General features: G+C 45.1%; 1 protein-coding gene across 1 annotated transcript in view; it reads right to left on the reverse strand.

The window, feature by feature from the left end:
* Positions 1-2,621: 2,621 nt before the first annotated feature.
* IMPA2 (inositol monophosphatase 2) overlaps positions 2,622-24,353 on the reverse strand; it is a 46,768-nt gene continuing 25,036 nt past the window's right edge. The window contains exons 4-8 of the mRNA XM_019433886.2: positions 23,349-23,394; positions 21,288-21,396; positions 6,066-6,174; positions 5,184-5,335; positions 2,622-3,169 (exon numbers count right to left, since the gene is read on the reverse strand). Coding sequence (XP_019289431.1) covers positions 3,054-3,169; positions 5,184-5,335; positions 6,066-6,174; positions 21,288-21,396; positions 23,349-23,394 — 532 coding nt within the window. The 3' untranslated portion in view covers positions 2,622-3,053. The remainder of the gene's footprint in view (positions 3,170-5,183; positions 5,336-6,065; positions 6,175-21,287; positions 21,397-23,348; positions 23,395-24,353) is intronic.

Below are 24,353 nucleotides of genomic sequence, written 5' to 3' on the forward strand. Positions count from 1 at the left end.
CTGATGCCACAACCATGGCTAAGAAACTTTTAGAAAGTTTAGGGGGTATCCCCCAGAGAGATCTCCAGTGATTGGGAACTCATTTCTCTGGGGAAATAATTAAACAAATAAGGCGTTGCTTTTAAACAGTGGCATTAGTATCATCCTTACCGTCCTCAGTCATCTGGTGAAGTTGAATGAACAAATGGTATCTTAAAGCTGAAGCTAGCTAAATTAACAGAATCAACTAGACTGCCCTGGCCAAAAGGTCTACCATTGGTTTTGATGGCAGTTAGATTGGCACTCACGGGAAAGCACAAATTAACATCTCATGCAGCAGTAACAGGAAGACCTAGGCTTTTGATGATAGAACCACGTGTCTACTGTACTCATAAATTCTGATGTGACTCAGTATTGTCAGGCTTTAATGCATTATGCCGAAGCGTACTGCCACCAGGAAAAGGAAGCTTTCCATGATGCTCCTATAGCTGGCTTAACCTTCCACAACTTAGGACATGGAGAGCAGGTCTTCTGGAAATGACACCTAACAAAGACTGCCCAGGAACCTCACTGGAAGGGACCACACCAGGTTCTCCTCACCACCCAGATGGCAGCCCAACTTCAGGGATTTGAACCCTGGGGCCACAGCACCCAGTTGAAAGGGCCCCTCCAGGCTCTGGCACTGTATACCAGCCAGAGATGTGAAGTTAAAACTGGCCACAGACGTTCCTCCTCAGAAGCATTCAACAGCTTGGGGCGAGCAGCTCTCCCAAAATCACCGATCCGGATCTTCATCTCCTGTAAGAAACCTTTATTCCTTTGCCTATTTGCGATCTGCCTTTTCTGTCCCTTAATGCAGGGGAAGACAGGATTTCACAAACAACAGCTACCGCAGGAAACTAAACCACTAAACCAACAGCTGGATTTGTCATGCTGAACCAAACTCAAGATGTGAAGGGAATCCTGAAGGCCACTGTATGCTGCCACTGTTCTGCAGGTCCCTTTAACAAAGTTCAAACACCAGATCTATGTATCCTTGTTTCTTGTCTCAATTTAATCCAATCCTGGAATGGGAAAAGCAAAATCCACCGAGTGCACATCTGAAAGGCTGCAGAGCAGCCAGTGTCAATCAGATCATTTGTAGGCTTGCTATTGGGCCCATACATTTGGCTGGTCTTTCAATGTGTGGTAATACAGTATTGGAATCTTGGATGAATGATGCACCTCTATACGGAGCAATGGGTCCATGAATGCTAATACTTGAGGGAGCCCTACGTGGACCTCCTAGCTACACCTTTACACGTGGAGCTTTGGGCAGCGGCCTCCATGCTTGGGCAGCTCGCTGTCTGGAGGGTGTAAGGACAATGCACCCTTGCTCTAAGTACTGTCCCACTGTCCCTTCATAATACCTCAGAAACTCCACATTGTCCCACTCCCCTGAAAGAGAAGTTTTACTAGCAGCTGTTAACCCCTCTGGATGCGCATCATTTGGAAGGTCCCCTCTTCCTTGGCTTGGAGTTATTACAAACAAATGTACAATTAGAAACTTACCCTCAACTCCGGCAACCACTGCTGAGTCTACCGCTAACGCCATGGCTGCACCACAAAAGTCCCCAGGGGCTCTCTTGCTGAGATGGTTTTAGATAATAGAATTGCTTTAGATTACTTGTTGGGGGAGTCTGTGCCACGGCAAATAGTTCCTGCTGTACCTAGATCAACACCTCTGGTTTTGTAGAAACTCCAGTACAAGACATTAACAAACATGCTCCTTGGCTTATACAGGTTGATTCTGGTACATTCTTTGATTTATTTGATAGCAACTGGTTTGGTTCATGGGGGCCATGGCTAGGAGTATACTTCAGTCGCTTGGTATTATCAGTCTGGTGTGCTGTGTTCTCTCAAAGGTCTTACAGGCGTGCTTGCAGCCATCAGCACAGCAGATGGTCTCAGTGTGCTTGGAGAAAAAGAAACAAGCTGAACAATGGGGAAAAAAGCAAAAGCAATTCTTCCATGGATCTGACAACATAACCTGGGAGTTTCACAGTGAGGCAAGAGCAATTTAACTCTGATGGTGACAGAGGGTGGTGCTAATACCAAATTTTTGGGCAATCTTCTCACATATGACAGGATAACCAAAAGGGGGGATTGTTAAATTAAAAAGGAGGACATCAGACTGAGGTGGCTCTAATGCCATAGCACCTGCATAAGCAAACCAATGTAAGCCTGTAAATACCTTAAGGTTACAAGAGTGAACTTAAGGACAACCAATCACAAACAGCCAAAGAAAGAGGTTTTAAGCTACAATCGAGAATTTCCTTTGGCCTTTTCTCTAGAACAGTTTTTCCCCAGCCCCCGTAGACAGTGCTCCTAACCACTTCTGCTTTGACGCTGCCTGATTTGAGTTGTTTTTTGCTCAAATAAATTCCTAAAATTTTTGTATGGCTCACTTTATCCATTAACACATGATAATTACTAAGGTAGTTTTCACAGTGCTTATCAAAAGCAGCAGACAGACAGCAAACACTGCCAACTTCGGGCTTTAATATGCAAACTTTCCTGAAGAGCCTGGATCTACAGCTGTGGGCGTTGTGGGTTTGAGGAAGCAGGCGACACACTTATGGAGGGAAACAGATAAGCAGAGCGCCATTATTTTGATTTATTGCATTCTGAAGTACCATGGGGGAGGGCCTGAGAACAAGTCCGCTTCATCAGCAGTTCTAAAGCCTTATTACCTGAGATTTGCATTCTGGAGGAAAAAAAATCAAGACTCAATTTTCAATACGTATGTCACACGAGATTTGGATTTTGGCCCTGATAGAAGAATGTGTACTAACCTGATAAAGGCTATGTGAGATTAAAGAGAGACACCAGCTAAACACCGAATCCCGGTGAAAGACGTGGATTTAACCAGAAAGCCACATACTTTAGCAAAACACCTCCTCTTGGGGGTGGTCAGAGACACTTGATGTGTGCAGGCTGCTGGAGGCAGCTTTGTCCCAGGGCTCGCCGCCAGCCTCAGCATTCCCAGGAGGGCCCAGTCCTTGGGTCACATTTCTCTGCCCCTCTGCTCCCTTTCACTTCTCATCATCCCGCCCATAGTTAATCGTTTGTAAGGCCTGAGCTATGAGCGTCGCCATTTCTCGGGTGCCCGCAGCCACCACTCTGCAAGACATGAGGTCGAGAGGTCCACCTGAGGACAGAGAGAGAAGACAGGGTGCCTGAGTTACCGGAAAGGGCAGAACAGTCCCGAATGGCAACTGAGCACATGCACTTTCCAAGGAAAACCAAGGTCCAGGCCGGGCTGGAGGCAGGACCAAACAGGGAGGTCTAGACGTGAGCCTGGCCAAAGCAAGGGTGCAGCCTCTCAGCATCCACTCTGCTGCCCCAGGAAGGGAGCACTCGAGGCTGTGCTGGGGGAATGGAGGCTAAGGTCCAGCCATCAGGACTGAGGTTCACATGATCAGTTAGACCACCACAGCGGAGAGCAATTCTCAAATGTCTGCTGTATGGGTTGCACCGGGGACCCCATGTGATGGATGGAAGTCTTAACTCAGCAGGTCTGGGTGGGGCCTGTCTGGGCAGTGACCTGATGCAGGCTGGCTAACAAGTCGTGACTAAAAAGCTAGAGAAAGGGATCTAAAAGGACTCACCCAGTCTCAGACTGCTTATTCCTAAATACTAGATGAGGGGTCTGCCTGAAACTAAGCGGAGTTATGGGGGCAGACATGTTAGGGGACTCACACCCAGGGGGTCAGTCACTGGGACACGATGACCTTGAAGTAGAAGGAACAAGTCACCTTTTTGAGTCTGTTCTCCTAAAAAGCTCACAGTGTGCTCACACTCTACACCATGCTGACCCCATGCGGAGATACACGGTGTGTGTGTGTGGGGGTGCTAGCCTCCTCTTCATAGAATGGGGGGTATGATGCTTATTCTGCCTATCTCGTCGGATTTGGTGGGGTCAGAATGTGTGCTAGAAAACTGTCAAATGTTATGTATGTGTACAGTGGTCGCGTGTTCCTATCTGGCCGTATCCTGATCCTGGGGTCTCTTTTCACGCCTAGAGGCATAGAGTAGGAAGGCAGGAAAGCTGAGAAGGCACTAGCCCACTGAACTTCCAACATCTTCCACGTGGTGTCTCATCAGTAGACTCTGAGGAAGTAGAGGGGACATTTGGTCTGGTGGTGGTACTTGGCCTGGTCTGGGGGACGTCGGGTCTGGTGGTACTTGGTCCAGTCTGGGGGATGTTGGGTCTGGTGGTACTTGGCCCAGTCTGGGGGATGTTGGGTCTGGTACTACTTGATCCAGTCTGGGGGACGTTGAGTCTGATGGTACTTGGTCCAGTCTGGGGGACTTTGGGTCTGATGGTACTTGGTCCAGTCTGGGGGACGTTGGGTCTGATGGTACTTGGTCCAGTCTGGGGGATGTTGGGTCTGGGAGATGTTGGGCCCATCTGATGGTACTTGGTCCAGTCTGGGGGATGTTGGGTCTGATGGTACTTGGTCCAGTCTGGTGGACTTTGGGTTTGATGGTACTTGGTCCAGTCTGGGGGACGTTGGGTCTGGTGGTACTTGGCCCAGTCTGGAAGACGTTGGGTCTGATGGTACTTGGTCCAGTCTGGGGGATGTTGGGTGGCACTTGGTCCAGTCTGGGGGATGTTGGGTGTGATGGCACTTGGTCCAGTATGGGGGACGTTGGGTCTGATGGCACTTGGTCCAGTCTGGGGGATGCTGGGTCTGGTGGCAGGTGGCCCAGTCTGGGGGACGTTGGGTCTGGTGGCACTTGGTCCAGTCTGGGGACGTTGGGTCTGATGGCACTTGGTCCAGTCTGGGGGATGCTGGGTCTGGTGGCACTTGGTCCAGTCTGGGGGACTTTGGGTCTGATGGTACTTGGTCCAGTCTGGGGGATGTTGGGTGGCACTTGGTCCAGTCTGGGGGACGTTGGGTGTGATGGCACTTGGTCCAGTCTGGGGGACGTTGTGTCTGATGGCACTTGGTCCAGTGTGGGGGATGTTGGATCTGATGGCACCTGGTCCAGTCTGGGGGATATTGGGTCTAATGGCACTTGGTCCAGTCTGGGGATGTTGGGTCTGATTACATTACCAGGTCTAGACTGGGGGACATTGAGTCTGGTGGCGTTACTGGGTCTAGTCTGCTGTCATTCCCCTGGGGATGGACTGCAGGCTGAGGGTCAGAGGGGCTCACCTGAAGTGTCCATCACGATGCCACCTGCTTCTCTGATGATGACGGTGGCGGCAGCCAGGTCCCAGCAGTGCAGGCCAAACTGGTAATAAGCATCCGCAGCCCCCGAGGCCAGGTGGCAGAGTGCCAAGGTGGAACTCCCGATAACTCGGACCCTAGAGGAGAGGGAAGAGGGCAAAGATTCCTGAGAGTGGTGCCGTGCACAAGTCAGATTTCCCTTAAATAGCTGACTTCATCCAAAGTCACCTTCTGCTGGGTATTCCCAGTCATTAAAAATGAGCCACAGGGCTTTTCTAATAAGCTCTCTAGATTCAAGATCTGTGGTGCAGAGCAGTGCCATTCAAGAGAACTTTCTGTGAGGATGGAAAAGTTCTGCAAATGTGGAAGCTACTAGCCACAGCTGGACACTTGAAATGTGGCTAGTGCAACTGAAGAACTCGTCTTAACTCTACTGAATTTTAACTTAAATGTAAATCACCTTGTGTGTCTGACAGGTACCGCACAGACCTAGGGAGGGTGGGAGACGGGAGAAGATTCATTTGGACTTGTTAGGATTCATTTTTCCTAGACATTTGCCGGAGTGATATCATTTATGAAGGGCTCTAAGCCCACACAGGATTCACTGGTTGGGTGGCTTGAGATCAGTCACTTGGCTTCTGGAAGCACTGCTCCGAAAGAACACAGGTCCCCTGTTGGTTTTCTAACAGGCACGAGGGAACACACCGGCAGAGGAAGCATCACGTGGCTCTCCCGACCTCTGCATGGAGGGGCCACCTCCCATCACTCGGGATCTTTTCGTCTCTCCCTGGGGAGCTGTGAGCAAGACTGTGTGTTTGGCACTTTCCCCTTTGGCTCCAGGATGTTCTGGGAACTGAAAAGTCATACCCATGAGCTTTGGCGTGGAGTAACCTCTCCATGTTGCTCAGGAACAATTTCAGAGTGGCAGGGTCACGTTTGGGGCCAATTTCCGTTAGAACCAAGGCCTTGGAGATATCTGCAGTAGAAAGAATGCCCCATGATCAGAAAAATCAAGTCTTGGTTCTAACTGAATACTCAGCGTTCCCTCTGAAGCAAACCTCAAACGTCAGCCTCTCCTTCCCTCTCAGAACAAGTACCATCTGTTGAGTGGTTTACGCCATGAAGTTTTTCTGATAGCTGTGCAGCATTGTAAAGACAGTGAAGGGAGGTCAACAAATCCCACACTTGACTATTTCCTCATCACTCCTTTAAGGCTGCTTCCTGTTTCAGATTCCAGAGGGAACAGACTTTCAGATCTCTCTCTTTTCAGGGACAGTTAGCATGAAGAACCTGGAAGAGTCAGGTGGCTCATGAAAATCACCATCATTCAGCCATAAATAAAAACAAAATGATAACAAAAAAAACTTCATCAAATAAATCTGTCTTTAAAAACCTTTCTCTAACTGCTATGATCACGGAGATGGAAATAGCGTCCCTGTAGAGAAAGCAGGATGTCTTTGGAAAGGGAATTCTCAGGAGTAACCCCACTGGGCGTAAGGAAGGCTGACGCAGGGGCTGTAATGGTCACCCCAGTGTGGAGTGGTGAGGAGCTCGGGCCAACCACACGGCTCCTGTGACAGGGGTAGGAAGCTGGCCTGTGGGTGTCAAGGGACGTGCCTGGGCTCCCTTCCTATGCCTGACTCATGGGTAGGTTATCACAAGCGGTTTGTCTTTGCTTTGCTATACGCCCAAATACAACCAAATTCAGTCTCACGCCTGGTCAGGCTTCGGGCTGAGCACAATCAGCCGTACCAGGTGTATTCGTTCAGATAACAGAACAAAGTCTCTCCATGAACTGGAGGAAAAACACTCTTCACAAGTTATGTCACTCAATGGGCCCAATCCTATGTCAACACCTACAGAATCTCTCACTGAGGGACCAGATGACGGCGAGAAGGCCATCTCCTCTCAGACAGACTCTATGCCCATTTCCCCTTTTCTTAAATCGGAGGCTCTCATTTTCTACTTTAAACACTTTCTGAAAATCGCTTGGCTCCACACCAAAGCTATCTGCCTTGGAGAGGTCTGAATCACTCCCTGCCAGGCACACCCAGCACCAAGGCTGAGCCAATGACGTGCCTCCCCCATGTCCAGTGTGCACAAGGAGCTCTACCCACAACAAGGGGCCATGGGGCCGGACAGCTCCAGGATCCCTGTGGACAGGTCACTGCACGAGCTTACCTCCTAATTCCCTCCCTGGGCTCCAAACTGAGATGGCGTTTTCTCAGGGGCAGGAAAGAAGACCTCTTTTGGAGAAAACACTATCAACAGAACCAGGCACACAGCAGGCGCTCAATAAATAGTCACAGAAGCAATGAGCACTTTTCCTCGAACACCAGCATTAGGGCAACCTTGGTAAGAGTCTTCTTGTTTGAACTGATTTGTTAAATCAGTAGTATTTTTTAATTTAAGGCAGGAATACTTGAGTTAGGTAGAATTTGGTTGGCTAGTGTAAGAATCTAATAACTATGTATAATGGCACTATTTTGGGGGGGGGATGAATTCTTGAATGATAAATATTTCTGTTAAAAACACTCTTGAAAGATAACATTGCAATTTGGATGAGCTGTCCTAGACGAGGCCGCAGGGGAAAACGGAAGCGAAGGAGCAGGGTATGTGGCCCGATCTTGCCCTAATTTCCTTATCTAACTTCAAATCTTACACACCCACACACAGACACTGTATTCTTATTTTTTATTTTTAGTTTTTGAGGGGGGGGGCAGAGTGGGGAAAGAGTACCAGCGGCAGAGCGAGAGAGAGAATCTTAAGCAGGCTCCACACCCCATGGAGCCCAACATGGGGTTGGATCCCATGACCCTGAGATCATGACCTGAGCCGAAATCAAGAGTCAGATGCTCAACTGACTGAGCCACCCAGGAACTCCACATACTGTATTTTTAAACACAGTACATTCTGTTCCTTGCTCTTTTCATAAAACAATATATCACATACATCTTTCTCCATCATTCTGTAATTGTAAGGACTACATGTTATTCCCATAGATGAACTGCTATTGGCTCAACCATCCCCTACAGATAAACATTCTCAATTCCTGTTATAAACAATGCTACCTCTTTTTCTCTATAGGTTTGTGCACCAATGTTGATAGAGTTTTCAGGATAGAATGACAGAAGTGGGATTTTTGGGGGCACCTGGGTGGCTCAGTCGGTTGAGTGTCTACCTCTTGATTTTGGCTCAGGTCATGATCCTGGGGTCATGGGATCGAGCCCTGCATCAGGCTCGTGCAGAGTGTGGAGTCTGCTTAAGATGTTCGTTCATTCATTCCTTCATTCATTCATATTCTCTCTCTCTCTCTGCCCCACTTTCCCGCTCATGCTCCCCCTGCCACAAAAAGTGGGATTTCTGAATCAAAGAGTATGCATATTTTAGATCTAAAAAAATTTTTTTCAAACTGCCCCCCACAAAAGTTCTATCAGTAGTACCATCATCCCCTCTGCACTAAGATAAGATCCTGTACTATTTTCTAGACCCTAACAGGAATCTCTTACTCCATGGTATATGCTTTAAGAGTGATTTTTCTCAGAGAGCTAAGATCAAGAGAATAATATCCCTACATTCAGGGCATTTCCTGGTTCTAGGATCTCAGTCACACTGGGAGACACTGAATTTCCTTCAGGAACTAGAAAGCCACACAATTTCATTGGGAAATAAGTACTACTTTTAATCAGGTTCATAAGACATGGCTACTTGGATGTTATCTGGACTTACTGTGGTGATCATTTTGCAATATATACAAATGTTGAATCATGACGTTGTATACCGAAACTAATATAATACTATATGGCGGTTATACCTCATTAAAAAAATATTATACGGCATAAAAAATAATATGACTACTTGTTCAGGCCAAGGCTTAGGGGCTGGCTGCAGGGTGAGTGGAAAAGTCCCCAGAGTACCAGCCCAGACAAGCAGATACCCCACATGCAGGGCTGGTGCAGGAAGCGCAGAGGGTTTCAGACTAAGTGCCACAAGGCTATTTCACAAAGGGAAACTGAGCAAGGTGTGGAAACAGTAGCTCACATTTACCAACCTCTGAATCTCTCCAGACAGGCCTGTGCTAAACACTTTCCATTTGTGCCTCTGTTCCTCTATTACATTTATGATACATTTACATTTCTATTCCTCTATGACATTCACTGTCTCACTGCTGCCCTTGTTTCACAGATGGAGAAACCAAGCCTAAGGAAGTGACCAGTACGTAGTCATGTGGCCCTTAGGTGGTGAGGCCCAGACTTAAACTCAAGCTTGTCCAGTGATTATGTGAAAGACAGCATTTCTTCCCACAGTTTTTAAGTCTGTAAAGAGATATCTCTGCACCCAGTTGTTTCCTCTTCTTCTAGCTGCAATGTATCTATTTCTTTCTTACTCTCACTAAAACTTTTCCCAAATGAAATGAACAAGGAAAAAGGAAGCCTGAGTGCTGCCACCTACAGGCAAAATGCTTTCTACGGTTTAACACAGATAAAACCATCCCCTCTATTTAACATCACTTTATATTATGGTTATTTCAAACCCATAATCACTATGGTTTTTGCATTATCCATTTTGCATATTATCATGCCATAGTATTTTATCCCAATCAAATACTAATGCATATATTTTGTAATTTAAAATATTTTGTGACTTCATGGGTATGTGTGTGGGGGAAAGGGGAGTTATTGCTTAATGGGTGCAGAGTCTCATTTGGAAAGATAAAAATTTGGAAACAGATGGTGGTGATGGTGGGAAAACATTGTAAATGTAATTAATGCCATTGAATTACACACTTTAAAATGACAAACTTCATGTTCTATATATTTTACCATGATAAAAAAAAAATCCAACAGATTTTGAAGTAGGGCATCTCTGTATACTTTTTTAACGAACAGATTTTAGGGTGAAAACAATTGTCCATTAATAGACTTACAACAGTTTGAAAACTATTGTTCTGATTGAGCATGGTTAAAGTACCCCAAGTATCATAGAGTATTGTTGTCTTAAGAAAAATTTTACAACTTAAGAGAAGCAAGCCGTTTGTATACACTGAAATATGTACTCACAGAGAAAGAGGTGAGTAGGCTTTAAGTCTGGGAAATATGCCCCATGAACACAAGCTGCTTTTGCTGAACATAGAGCCCCCAACCACCGCCCGCCCCGCCCCGCCCCACCCCATGACAACACTTATGACAGCAGGTATTTTTACACACATGTCCTAATTCTTTCAGACTTCTTATAGACCATTAAGAGCTACTCATATGAAAATAAAGTTTAATTTTATTTAACTTAAAAACATTAAGTACTAGACAGACGGGACGTTGGTAATTTGGTGGGGGCTGGGCAGAGGCGGAGGTGTGGGGAAAGGGGGCTTGATGGGCACAGGGTTGGAACTTGAAGCCAAGCAAACTAGGAGAGAAGAAAGCAAAACTGTAGACATCATCTACAAAAAACTATATCCGCAAGGTGCATCCAAACCCCAGAATACAAATGGGTGGGGCAAGCCTCCAACAGCTACGAGACCGGGTGGCAGCAGGAGGAAGAGAGAAGCATGGAGCATCTGCTGGACCCCAGCAGCCACTCCCTGGAAGTCAGCGCGGGCCCAGGTGAGAGAAGTGGGCGCTGAGAAGGGCCGCACACACACCAGTTCAGGAGCCCCTGGTGCGTGATAAGGGCTGAAGGGAGAGAACCACCAGCCCTATGATCTCTCATAACTGACTTACCAAGACCCCTTAAGGGAAGGATCCAGCACTGGGAGTAAACTCCAAATTCACTAGACAGGAGTAACAGTAGTAAAGAAAAGAGAAGATCCCGGGAACAGTTAAGTAGAAAAAAGCCAAAAAAACCCACAAAAAAACAAACAAAAAAACAAAATCTAAGGTTAAAGCCCAGTTTTTGAACACTTCACAAAAACAACACAAAAGGGAACTCTAGAGCCACAAAACTACCAAAAAGGTCCTGAACTCGCACCCCACCCCTTCAAAAGCCCTTCCCCATTTCAGGAATACAGATTTCAAGCAGAAATAAGTAATTAAAAAGAATGATGGGTGAGCCACACATACACTTACATGGGAAAAAAAAAAGAATAGAGAACATCTCTTCAGTTAATCAAGGACTGCAAGAAATATTTGTCCACAAAACAGAAGTACTTTATATAAAATAAATAAAGAATGCCTAAAAAAACCAGCCTAACTAGAAAAGTGGAGGGGATACAACTTAAGAGCGAATTAGAAAAGAAAATATTTCAGCAAAGAAGATTAAACTGAAGGAACAAAGTATAAATAAACAGAATAGATTGTACTTTATAAGAAATGGAGGTTGAAAAAAGATTGGTGGAAAATCAGCCCTCAAATACAAAAAGATTGAGAGCATACTGTGCATATTTTCAGACCACAATACTATGAAACTCAAAATCAACCACAAGAAAAAATTTGGAAAGGTAACAAATACATGGAGACTAAAGAACATCCTACTAAAGAATGAATGGGCTAACTAAGAAGTTAAAGAGAAAATTAAGAAGTTCATGGAAGCCAATGAAAATGATAGCACCACAGCCCAAAACCTCTGGAACACAGGAATGGTGGTCATAAGAGGAAATATATAGCAATCCAGGACTTCCTAAAAAAGGAAGATCTCAGATACACAACCTAATCTTACGCCTTCAAGAGCTGGAAAAAGAACAGCAAGTAAAACCCCAAACCAGCAGAAGGCGGGAAATAATAAAGATTAGAGCAGAATCAATGCTATCGAAACCAAAAAAACAGATCAATGAAACCAGAAGCTGGTTCTTTGAAAGAATTAACAAAATTGATAAACCACTAGCCAGTTTGATCAAAAAGGAAAGGACCCAAATAAATAAAATTAAGAATGAAAGAGGAGAGATCACAACCAAAACAGCAGAAATAAAAATAAGAGAATATTATGAGCAATTATATACCAATAAAATGGGAAATCTGGAATAAATGGACAAATTTCTGGAAACATATACACTACCAAAACTAAAACAGGAAGAAATAGAAAATTTGAACAGACCCATAACCAGTAAAGAAATTGAATTAGTAATCAAAAATCTCCCCAAAAACAAGAGTCCAGGGCCAGATGGCTTTCCAGAGGAATTCTACCAAACATTTAAGGAAGAGTTAACACCTATTCTCTTGAAGCTGTTCCAAAAAAATAGAAATGGAAGGAAAACTTCCAAACTCTTTCTATGAAGCCAGCATTACCTTGATTCCAAAACCAGACAGAGACCCCACTAAAAAGGAGAACTATAGACCAATTTCCCTGATGAACATGGATGCAAAAACCTCAACAAGATATTAGCCAACAGGATCCAACAATACATTAAAAAAATTATTCACCATGACCAAGTGGGATTTATACCTGGGATACAGGGCTGGTTCAATATCCACAAAACAATCAATGTGATTCATCACATCAATAAAAGAAAGGACAAGAACCATATGATCCTCTCAAAGATGCACAGAGAGCATTTGACAAAATACAGCAAACTTTCTTGATAAAAACCCTCAAGAAAGTAGAGATAGAAGATCATACCTCAAGATCATAAAAGCCATATACACAAGACCCAACACTAATATCATCCTCAATGGGGAAAAACTGAGAGCTTTCCCCCTAAGGTCAGGAACAAGACAGGGATGTCCACTCTCACCACTGTTATTCAACATAGTATGGGAAGTCTTAGCCTCTGCAATCAGACAACACAAAGAAATAAAAGGCATCCAAATCGGCAAGGAGGAGGTCAAACTTTCGCTCTTCGCAGATGACATGATACTCTATTTGGAAAACCCAAAAGATTCCACCAAAAAACTGCTAGAACTGATTCATGAATTCAGCAAAGTTGCAAGATACAAAATTAATGCACAGAAATCAGTTACATTCCTATACACCAACAATGAAGCAACAGAAAGAGAAATCAAGGAATCGATCCCACTTACAATTGCACCAAAACCCATAAAAAACCTAGGAATATATCTAACCAAAGAGGTTAAAAATTTATACACTGAAAACTATAAAAAGCTTATGAAAGAAACTGAAGGAGTCACAAAAAAGTGGAAAAATATTCCATGCACCTGGATAGGAAGAAAAAATATTGTTAAAATGTCAATATTACCCAAAGCAATCAACATATTTAATGCAATACCTATCAAAATAACACCAGCATTCTTAACAGAGCTGGAACAAATAATCCTAAAATTTGTATGGAACCAGAAAAGACCCCGAATAGTTAAAGCAATCTTGAAAAAGAAAACCAAAGCAGGAGGCATCACAATCTCAGATTTCAAGCTGTACTACAAAGCTGTAATCATCAAGACAGTAGGGTACTGGCACAAAAACAGACACTCAGATCAATAGAAAGAATAGAGAATCCAGAAATGGACCCACAAACACATGGGCAACTAATCTTTGACAAAGCAGGAAAGAATATCCAATGGAATAAAGACAGTCTCTTCAGCAAGTGGTGCTGGGAAAACTGGACAGCCACATGCAGAAAAATTAACCTGGACCATTTTCTTACCCCATACACAAAAACAAACTCAAAATGGATAAAAGACTGAAATGTAAGACAGGAAGCTATCAAAATCCTCGAGGAGAAAGCAGGCAAAAACCTCTTTGACCTTGGCCTTAGCAACTTCTAACTCAACACATCCCTGGAGGCAAGGGAAACAAAAGCAAAAATGAACTACTGGGACCTCATCAAAATTAAAAGCTTCTGCACAGCAAAAGAAACAATCAGAAAAACTAAAAGGCAACCAACGGAATGGGAGAAGATACATGCAAACGACCTATCAGATAAAGGGCTAGTATCCAAGATCTATAAAGAACTTCTCAAACTCAACACCCAAAAAAGAAATAATCCAGTGAAGAAATGGGCAAAAGACATGAATAGACACTTCTCCGAAGAAGACATCCAGATGGCAAACCGACACATGAAAAGATGCTCAACGATACTCATCATCAGGGAAATACAAATCAAAACCACAATGAGATATCACCTCATACCTGTCAGAATGGCTAACATCAACAACTCAGGCAACAATAGATGTTGGTGAGGATGCAGAGAAAGAGGATATCTTCTGCACTGCTGGTGAGAATGCAAACTGGTGCAACCACTCTGGAAAACAGTATGGAGGTTCCTCAAAAAACTAAAAATAAAACTACCCTACGACCCAGTAATTGCACTTCTAGGTATTTATCCAAGAGATACAGGTATGCTGTTTTGAAGGGGCATATGCACCCCAATGTTTATAGCAGCACTATCAACAATAGCCAAAGTATGGGAAGAGCCCAAATGTTCATCGATTGATGAATGGATAAACAAGATGTGGTATATATAGACAATGGAGTATTACTCAGCCATCAAAAAGAATGAAATCTTGCCACTTGCAACTACATGGATGGAACTAGAAGGTATTATGCTAAGCGAAATTAGTCAGTCAGAGAAAGACAAGTATCATATGACTTCATTCATATGAGGACTTTAAGACACCGAACAGTTGAACACAAGGGAAGCAAAAATGATATAAAAACAGGGAGGGGGACAAAACATAAGAGACTCTTAAATATGGAGAACAAACAGAGGGTTACTGGAGGGGTTGTGGGAGGGGGGATGGACCAAATGGGTAAGGGGCATTAAGGAATCTACTCCTGAAATCACTGTTGCACTATATGCTAACTTGGATGTAAATTAAAAAAATAAAATTAATAAAAAAAAAATTGGTGGATCTGGTAAACCAAATTAAAGAGAAAGCAACAAATAGAAAAGATAAGCAGAGAAGACTCAACATAGTTAATAATAGAAGACCCAGAACATAAAAGAGAAGCAAAAGAATTGGGAAATGAACAAATACTAACAGCTATAATTCAAGAAAACTCTTCTAAAATTAAAAAAAAAAAAAAAAAAAAAAAGGGACTCAAGGGGCGCCTGGTGCTCAGTCAAGTGATCTTGATCTCAGCTCAGGTCGTGATCTTAAGGTTCATGAGTCTGAGCCCCACAGTCGGCTCTGCACATCAGCATGGGGCCTGCTTGGGATTCTCTCTCTGCCCCTCCCCCACTCTCTCTCTCTCAAAATAAACAAACTTAAAAAAAAAAAAAAAAAAAGAAAGGGTGTATAACATGGTGTGCCTAGGAAACTGACTGAAAACAAACACTGGGATATACTCTATTGAAATTACTGTGCTTGAAAGAAAAAGAAAAAAAATCTATTGGGCATTCAAGCAAACAACTGAACTCCCTTATCAGGGAAAGAAAATGAAACGGTCTTCAGACTTTTCAACAACATAGATACGCCAGAAAATGATGGAGACAATTTAAGACACTCGGCACAAGAAAATGTGAGCCATGTGTTTTGTTACCAGAAGAATGGATCTCCAGGTATAAAGGCCACTGATAAGCTGCTGTGAGCACGTAAGAACACAGAGAATGTTGTTCCCAGGAGGCCTTTCTGAGAAACCAACTGGAGAAATTCTCTGAGGGTGTCCTTGAGATTCTTCCAGGAATCTGCGAAGTTAAAATAATTTTCTTAATACTACTAAGACATGACTTGCCTTTTCACTGTGTTAACATTTGCACAGAGTAGACAAAGCCAGGCAGGGCACGCCCTGTTCTGGTGGTCAGTGCGGTCCTCTCTGCCACACTCACATTCTGGGGGAAAACAGGTTGATTTTACTTAAGAATGAAAAAGCTACAAAAATGACGAATTGCATTGAGCCTCAAAACCTAGGCAAATGTCTTTTCAATCCTGTGTGATGAGACGGGAATTACGGGGAGGCTTAGACAGGAAGAACAGGGATGCTTAGACGGGAAGTACAAGGAGGATTAGATGGGAAGTACGGGGGGCTGAGACGGGAAGTACAAAGAGGCTTAGACAGGAAGTACGGGGGGCTGAGACGGGAAGTACAAGCAGGCTTAGACGGGAAGTTGTGGGGGGCTTAGACAGGAAGTACAGGGGAGCTTAGATGGGAAGTCCGGGGGAGGCTTAGAAGGGAAGAACAGGGATGCTTAGATGAGAAGTACAAGAAGAATTAGACGGAAATTCTGGTGGGGGGCTTAGATGGGAAGTACAGGGGGAGGCTTAGATGGGAAGTACAGGGGGAGGCTTAGATGGGAAGTATGGGGGAGGTTTAGACGGGAAGTACAGGAGGGCTTAGAAGGGAAGTCCGGGGAGGCTTAGAAGGGAAGAACAGGGATGCTTAGATGAGAAGTACAAGAAGAATTAGACAGAAGTTCTGGCGGGGGGCTTAGATGGAAAGTACAGGGGGAGGCTTAGATGGGAAGTATGGGGGAGGCTTAGATGGGAAGTTCAGTGGGGGCTTAGATGGGAAGTTCAGTGGGGGCTTAGATGGGAAGTTGTGGGGGAGCTGAGATGGGACGTACAGGGGAGCTTAGATGGGAAGTACAGGGAGGCTTAGACTGTAAGTACAAGGAGGCTTAGATGGGAAGTACGGGGGAGGCTTAGACAGACAACAGCAATTTGGAGTTGGGTATTTGGAAGATCTTCTTGAAGATGAAGGCAGTGAGCCCATCATTTCAATTGCTAAGGCTGCCAATGATAAAATTCAAGCTCTGAAGTGGAAATTAGAATTTGGGAAGGCTTAGATCTACTACCGAAAGTTTGACACCTTCCCAACACTTAAAGATTTCTCATGAGAGTAGTGATACTAATGAGTACAACTTGCTTAATAGTTTACAATGAAATCGGTCAACATTTAAAAGAGCTTGAAAATCTCAGTGAACCCATATTTTCCAAATGACCAAGGCATGATGTTACAAAATCATCCATGAACAGAAGATCCCTTCAAAGCAGGAGACCTGCCCAGTAGATTTCACAGTCACGGAGTACAAATAAATTCATTGACCATCATTACATTTCATATTGCAACTAACCTTGAAGAAACCACCACTTCGTGAGTTTTGGTGTGGCATCAAAGAATATCCCCAGTTACTGAAAGTCTATTAAAATATTCCTCACCTTTTCCAACTACTCAGCTGTGTAAAGCCAGATCTTCTTCATACATCAAGATAATACATTACAACAGGTTGAATACAGAAGCAGATATGAGAATCCAGTTGTCTTCTATTAAGCCACACGTTATAAAGAGATTTGAAAAAAATGTAAAATAATGCCACTCATGAAAATTTCGTTTTGGAAAAAATGGTTGTTTCTCATAAAAAATATATTACCCACGTTAACATGTAATGAGTTATTTTAAAGATAACTTAATAAGGATTTTTAAAGTTTCTGCTTGAGTTTCAAATACATCAATACCATCAAGTATAACTTACATAAATGAAAGCTCTTTGGGGGTCTTCAACAATTTTTTCAGTAGTATAAATAGGATCAAAAAGTGTGAGAAATGCTGCACAAGTGAATGAGCTTGAGCTTCACCCAATGGAGATACATCGGCATAAGAGACTGGTGGGGGTACCACATGTAATCTACCTGTGGAACCAAGACTATGCACTAACTGATGGTTCTTGGGTGACAGCATCATACGCATGGCCACTTGCCCTGTCGACACACACGCACAACCATCAGGAGGTGGAAAGGTAACGAGGAGAGGGTGTGACTAGTACAATAAGCTAGCCACTGCCTTGTCGTAACTGAGTGAAAGGTTATTGTGTTTTAATCATACTGGAGTACATTATGAGGAGGGGGAAGAAGAGTTACAAGCTAACTTAAGTATTGTCACTGATAACAGTAACCCAAAAAAGAGAGGAGTAGGGTAGAATGGAAACATTTTTACATAAAGGAAATTACTGGAAGAAAAATAGAAACCTTTCTAAGTACCAAAAATTATACCAAAACAGAGAATAAAAGCAAATGAAGCAGCTGCTTATTTAAAAGAAAAAAAAAGTACACCTAAAATAAGCAATGGAACCACTTTTTAGATGGTAATCTCTAAGGGGGAGGGAGACAATAGGGTAAAGGACAGGGCCAGAAGCTAAACCTCTTGGAATACACTTTGTTTTATAGATTTGACTCTGTAACAATGTAGCTTTCTGTATAGTTAAAACACAAAATCAATTTTTAAAAACATCTTCTTAAATTAAAAGCAAAGTGCAGCATATGTATCTAAGTGATTATCCTCATAAGCAAAGGGAGTAAAGAACCACTTTGTAGCCTCTAAATGACAATAAAAAGCAACAGAAAAACATCCTTGCAAGGGCTTTGGGGAACAGTTTGTTGACAGCTGGCTAGTACTGCTATTCAGAAACTGGTATCTTTTGTGTGTTGTGGGATAAGGAGGAAAAGTGATCGTGTGACATTACTGAATTTATCATTCCCCAAGTCCCCGCGCATACGGGTTCCAGCGTGGGGAGAGGAGACACAGATCAAAGAGTTAGGGAGACAGACAGCTTTCTAGTCATGAATATGAATTAAAAACACCAGTATGAACTCACAATGTTTTTTATATTAAAAAACAACTTCCTAGCTCTGTCCACGGAGAAGGCGAGTGACAAAGACTGACCAGGAGCCACAAGGAACCCTGAGAACTGAGTGGCGCTTTGAAAAGCTGTTTTCCACAGGATGAAACAACTGGAAATTTGAACACTGGATATTTAATGACTTCAGAAATAACTGATAATTTTTAGAGGGATACGTAATAACGCATTTTAAAGAATCACGTGTATATTTGGAGATACATACTGAAATGCTGACTCAGAAGGGATATTAAGTCTGGGATTTGAATCCGGGACTTGCTCGTGGTGGTGGGAATTGGGTGGGGGTATGGATGAAGCAGGGGTGGCTGCATTGACAATGCTGGACACATGGTGGGTCATGTGGGTTCACTGTACTTTTTCTACTTTGTACATGTTTGAAATTCTGCATGGTGGGAAGTGAAGAAAAAAAAGGCACTAAGGAAACTTTGGCCTCAATCTAATCCTTTACCCCATCTGATATGGTTCTGTTTGCTTTTTACTTTGTGAATGGAAGTCATTCTGGAAAGGTAATAGAAATAAGGGAAGGAGAAAGATCAGTGGTGGGTGTCCTGTTTCCTCCAGAAACGTACCCTGATCCTCACAATGGGCTTTAATGATCTTGTGCAAAGACTAAAGTCTTTTCTCCTTTGGTAACAATGCTCATCTTTGGGTACTACGTGCTGGGGACTTTACTGAGTGCTTTCTCTGTAGAACCGCATTGAATCCTCAGTCACCGTCATCATCACCCCACCAACCACGTGAGGATGGAGGTTCGGGGGTGGGGGTTAAGTGACAGCTGGCTCTCACAGTGAAGGTGGCAGAACTGGGACTGAAACAGACAGTTGCTCTGTTGCCTCCATAGAAATCCAGTCACCCGGTGAGTACAAAATGACCAGCACTGAAAACAGCACATCGGACTCTTTGTAAGTCAGAGGTTTTTAAAAAGGAGCTCCAGAACCCGGGCAGTTTTGAGAGAAGGGGGAGCCCCAGCTGTGTTGCAGAGGGGGTTCATGACAGGGCTTGCGTGGAGCTGGAGGGCCGATGCCGGGCCAGATGTAGAGGTGACCCAGCATCCCTGCCCCACGTGGGTCTGAGAGCCCCGCTGAGGACAGGAAGTAGTCATGCACAACTGAGCCACGCAGGCAGCTGACCAGGAAGCCAAGTGTGTGTGAATGGAGCCGAGTGTTCTAATCAAACAAATATAGAGCAAAGTTCACGTAAGCGTGTTTAATGACAGGCTTCCTCACTACTAAGTTACACAATTTGGCCTGAGTGGTTACCTCTTGGCATGTGTACCTACAATTAGGGCTTCTTTTTACACAGCCAAACAAAACATCTCTGGGAGAGGGAGGCATGGGGTAAGGCTGGAGGCTGTTCTGGAATCTCCCTGGGACTCAGAAGCAGTAACTGGTTAGCATGCCCTGCTGGCCCCACATCTGTCTGAAGCCTCGTGTGATGTTCCCTTTCCCCTTCCCTGGGCATGCTTGTGACCTTCAGAGGCCCCTGAGGGAGCCCCCTTGGGCTCCTCACTGGGCCGGGCTGCTGTTTCCAGGCACTAGGGCTCCGTGATGGTAGTGCTGTCCTTGAGCTGCAGATCAGAGCTAGAGAACTCGTTCTCACTCAGTGAGGAGCAGTGGGAAGGCAGGGTCATCCCTCACTGTCCTCATTGCCTCTGAGGCCATCTAGGCACCCAGGTGCCATCCAGGGAGGAAGAAAAGGCAGAGGAATTAGAGACCATGAAGAAAGGCAGAGCGCTGACACCCACGGACCGAAGCCACGATGGGGAGGGTACGTCATGACGTCCTGCTGCAGAGATGTGCAAGTTCCAAGTTAGCAGCCACTGCACTTTTCTACCTTTTCACACTCACACATGGACATGAGGGGGCTTTCAAAGTCTTCTCCTAATCTAGCTGCTTCTAGGCTGCGGCTCTTCTTCTGTTTCTGCCTCTATAGTACCTGTCCCACAATGCGATAAAATATCACGGATTTAATCAGTGGGAGACAAAGGAGGAAAAGCCCGTGAAAAATCTAAACCAGCATATTGTTAAGGACACGTGCTTCTGTGCGGTGTAAGTGTAGCCACAGCCACTTTATAAAAGTTACTGGGTGTCCCTGAGGTTCTGCCTTAGGAGTAGCGCCAACGGTGACACAGCTGTGGTGCGTGGAAACATCACAGATTCACACAGCTCATTCCCATGGCCCACCGTCTTCTCACGGAACCTGAAGCCAACTGCAGCCAGTCCACACCCGGTGAGCTGCAGACTGCACCTGGGTGATGTCGCCCTGGTGACATCCGGATGACTGATGCCTACCTGGACGCTCTGAGGGCCAGAGCGTGCTTCCGACTCTGCCCTTGTCCTTGGACTGCTAGAGACCACACCACACTGGTGACTGGGTCTCTCTGAGCACGGAAGATGAGAGATGTGAGTGTAAAACAGAATGAGACTATTTAAAGCTCCTGGCCACATCCACAAAAACATTAAGACACAGAACTGGCTCGATTTCCAGGTCATCAGAGACACAATGTCCCTAAAGAAATTGAACCCTCAGCAGGGGACTTCCAGCACCGTCTCCCAGAATGGTGATTCTGGCATTTTCCATTCACATTTCTCAATCTGAAACGACCTGAGACGAGCCACGCAAGGCCCTACCTGTCTCCCCGGAGACCCGGAGTCGCTGGCCGTTGCAGAAGGCGCCCCGGCCCCTCCGGCCTGTGTACAGCCGCTCCTCTGTGCAGTGGTAAATCACTCCAAATTCCAGCTGTGGGGTGCAGGGGCAGGATGGAAAACAAAAATGCTTCGCTTATTTGACACAGAAAATAAGACAGTAATTCAAAGGGGAAGGTGTTCTTGGTGTTATGACCAGTGTGATGGAAACTCCTTCACAAAAGGGAACTGAAAAACATTAGTGTCTCCATTCAAAACTGGACATGTCTTTTTGAAAATGACATGCTTTAAAAATATACTAACACTAACATAGCTTTACTAAAAATTAACATCATAAGCATGAGTAACTGAAAGCTATTGAAAAAACTTAATTCTTCAGAAAGGCCTCGGTTTTGGGGGGTGGAGGGTGGGGAAGGCTACTCGTGACTAATCCTCACAAGAAGCCCTCAAAGTTGCTGACTTGTGAAGAATTAGGAATACATCTGTAAAGCTGATGACAGAATCACAAGTCAAGGATGGCCGAGAGGGAGAGGTGATTCACCAAGGAGGGGCGCGTCCCTGTGCAGGTGGAGCGCCAAACTGCAGCCACTAGGCCTCAGACGGCAGCCTCCCATAGGTACAGTAAAAAGAAGAGGTGAGAGTGGGACAGAACGCTGCCCTACACACACGTGCTTTGTCTTCTTTCTTCTACCAACTGGTCGCTATTTGGGGTTGACAGGAGCAAGTGTGTGTGGTCTGGGGGCTGGCCATGTTTTCATTTCCTTGGAAAACAAAGAGAGACCCAGGCCAAATCTCTTGGGAGAGTCTCAGCTAGTCTGGGGTGAGCTCGACCACAGTGGAATGGACTCCCCAGCAAGGCAGGAAGAGGGTTTATTTCTGGGGAGGATCATTCAGTCGGCCTTCCAGCAATATTTCACTATCTTCCTCCCTACCCCTCACCCTGGCTTTCAGGGGGTTCCCAAACGAGGGTAGTCCTAGAACCACACGGGCCTCTAGACCCTGTGCCCCTGGGGTGGTCGGGGGGCCTGGAGGCCTTTGCTAGCAGGAGGGAGGGGTGAGGAAAGCTGGGACGCTCCCCTTGACCAGAGCCCTCTACTACAAGCCCAGACCACTTGCGCGCACTCGCACCGGGCCCAGCGGGGCTGCGGGCCTTGCCATCGGAGACCTTGCCCGCCCACAGCATTTTGTCCCCCAAACCCAGTTACTGACACGTGGTCACGAGCGTCACCCTCTGAGCTTAATGCTCAGCCTCCTATTCGGTCTCAATGACACCTAACAGACAAGTGAGCATTTAACTCCTTAATCAGATTTCAAAAATTTTATATATCTTCACCTTAAGTACTGTTACACGGGTACAAACTTCTCTCAGCTTCCATGCTAGAGAACTGATGCTGGCACTGAGGGTGAAGAAGAGAAAACAGTGCTCTGGCGGAGGGCTGCTTTTGGAAAATACGAACCCCCCGTCCTATTTAAATATAACTGTGGTAACTGCACAGGAAGTGTTAAGTGTCACTGCTTAAATTGATTAACACCTTTATGCATCCTATGGTCCTGTGACGTTGCGTAGCTCTACGGGTGATGGGAACCCTGCAGCAGTCTCGTTCTCATGCTGATAGCTAGAGAAGGATGAGGAAGAACTAATGAAATACTGGGATTAAAAATGTCCTCCAAAAATAGGAGTTTCTTCTGTGTGTGACTAGGTCACACGCCCCAGGGGTCAGAGGGAGACTAACGTGGACCATTTGCTCAGAACTTCCCCTTCCATGCTTCTCCAGCAGCATCACAGAAAGACCATGGTGGGAACAAGGGTCAGCCACCACGGGGGTGGGCTGGCCATGGAGTCCCAAACCTGCACACCCCAAAACCAGTTTTCATTTGTTTACTTTCTTGGATTTGAAAAACACATGCTTGAATTTACTAGTCATGATTAAGGCACATGACAAAGACGGGAAAACAGGAGTACTGGAATGGAACCCAAAAAGGAAGGTGCTAAACCAGGCCCCAGGGGCTCAGGACCACTGGCGGGGGGACCCACCCACCATGTACCTCTTGGTTTACAGCGAATCCAATGCTTACTGCCACGGTGGGAAATCTGCAAAGAAAAACAGAATGGTTTACACTCTAAAATATAAATGGTCTCATGCAAACTCTTAGGAACCTCTGTGTGGCTACGTAGCATCGTCGCTGGAGGCACAGAAAGAACTTTATACAGTGTGGGTGGGTTTGTTTTTTTAAAAAATTACTTCCCACAACTTCACTAACTGCTTCCAAGACAAATAGGCTTAACTGACCATGTTGTAAGATAGCTGACCTTGAAAGAAAGCAGTATTCTGAAAGTCATGTAAGATTGATGTAATTCAACACTGACCATCGAGTACCCAGTTGAGAGGGATTTTAATAATCAGCTTGCTGGTTCTCAGAGACATAAGGGACAGTAGGGACCTCCCAAAAGGCCAGACCCACGTCCCAGTTGAGGTGAGGAGGGGCCCCCAGGAGGGGGCATCACAGCCTCCACCCAGAGGCCAGGTCTGGGTGACAACATGCCCCTCCTCACCCTGGGTCCTATGCAGGCATGGGCCACAGCCATCAGAGGCGGGCTGTGACATCGCAGATTGCCTGCACTTTTATGATTTTGTTGTTGCTGCTGTACCTCTTGGAAATAATCTCTCTTTTATGTGAAGATCAGCAGGGCTTACCAGCAAGTAGGAAGAAGCTGGGCACTACTAACCTCCAGGAAAACTATGAAACCAGTCCCACACAGACGTGAGCCCTGACTGAGGCTGCAGCAGTCGGCATGGCCATCTGGCGGGTGGCTCGCTGAGCAAGTACACGGCACGCCAGGCTCCACTTTAGGTATCTCAGAAAGCCCTCTCTCACATGCTTCAGCCCTGACACTGTTGGACACGAGAATAAACAGATCCTATCTGAGCTGCAGTGGCCAAAGGCGTCCGATGTCTTTAGGCCACAAGAATCACTACGCTGTGGCCCTTGAAGGTGTCCTGGAACCTGACGACCAGCACCACAGCTGGTTTTTCAAATGATGCTCTCCTC

Source organism: Panthera pardus, unplaced genomic scaffold (genome assembly GCF_024362965.1).
Source record: "Panthera pardus isolate Hobbes unplaced genomic scaffold, ASM2436296v1 HiC_scaffold_15, whole genome shotgun sequence".
Lineage (NCBI taxonomy): Eukaryota > Metazoa > Chordata > Mammalia > Carnivora > Felidae > Panthera > Panthera pardus.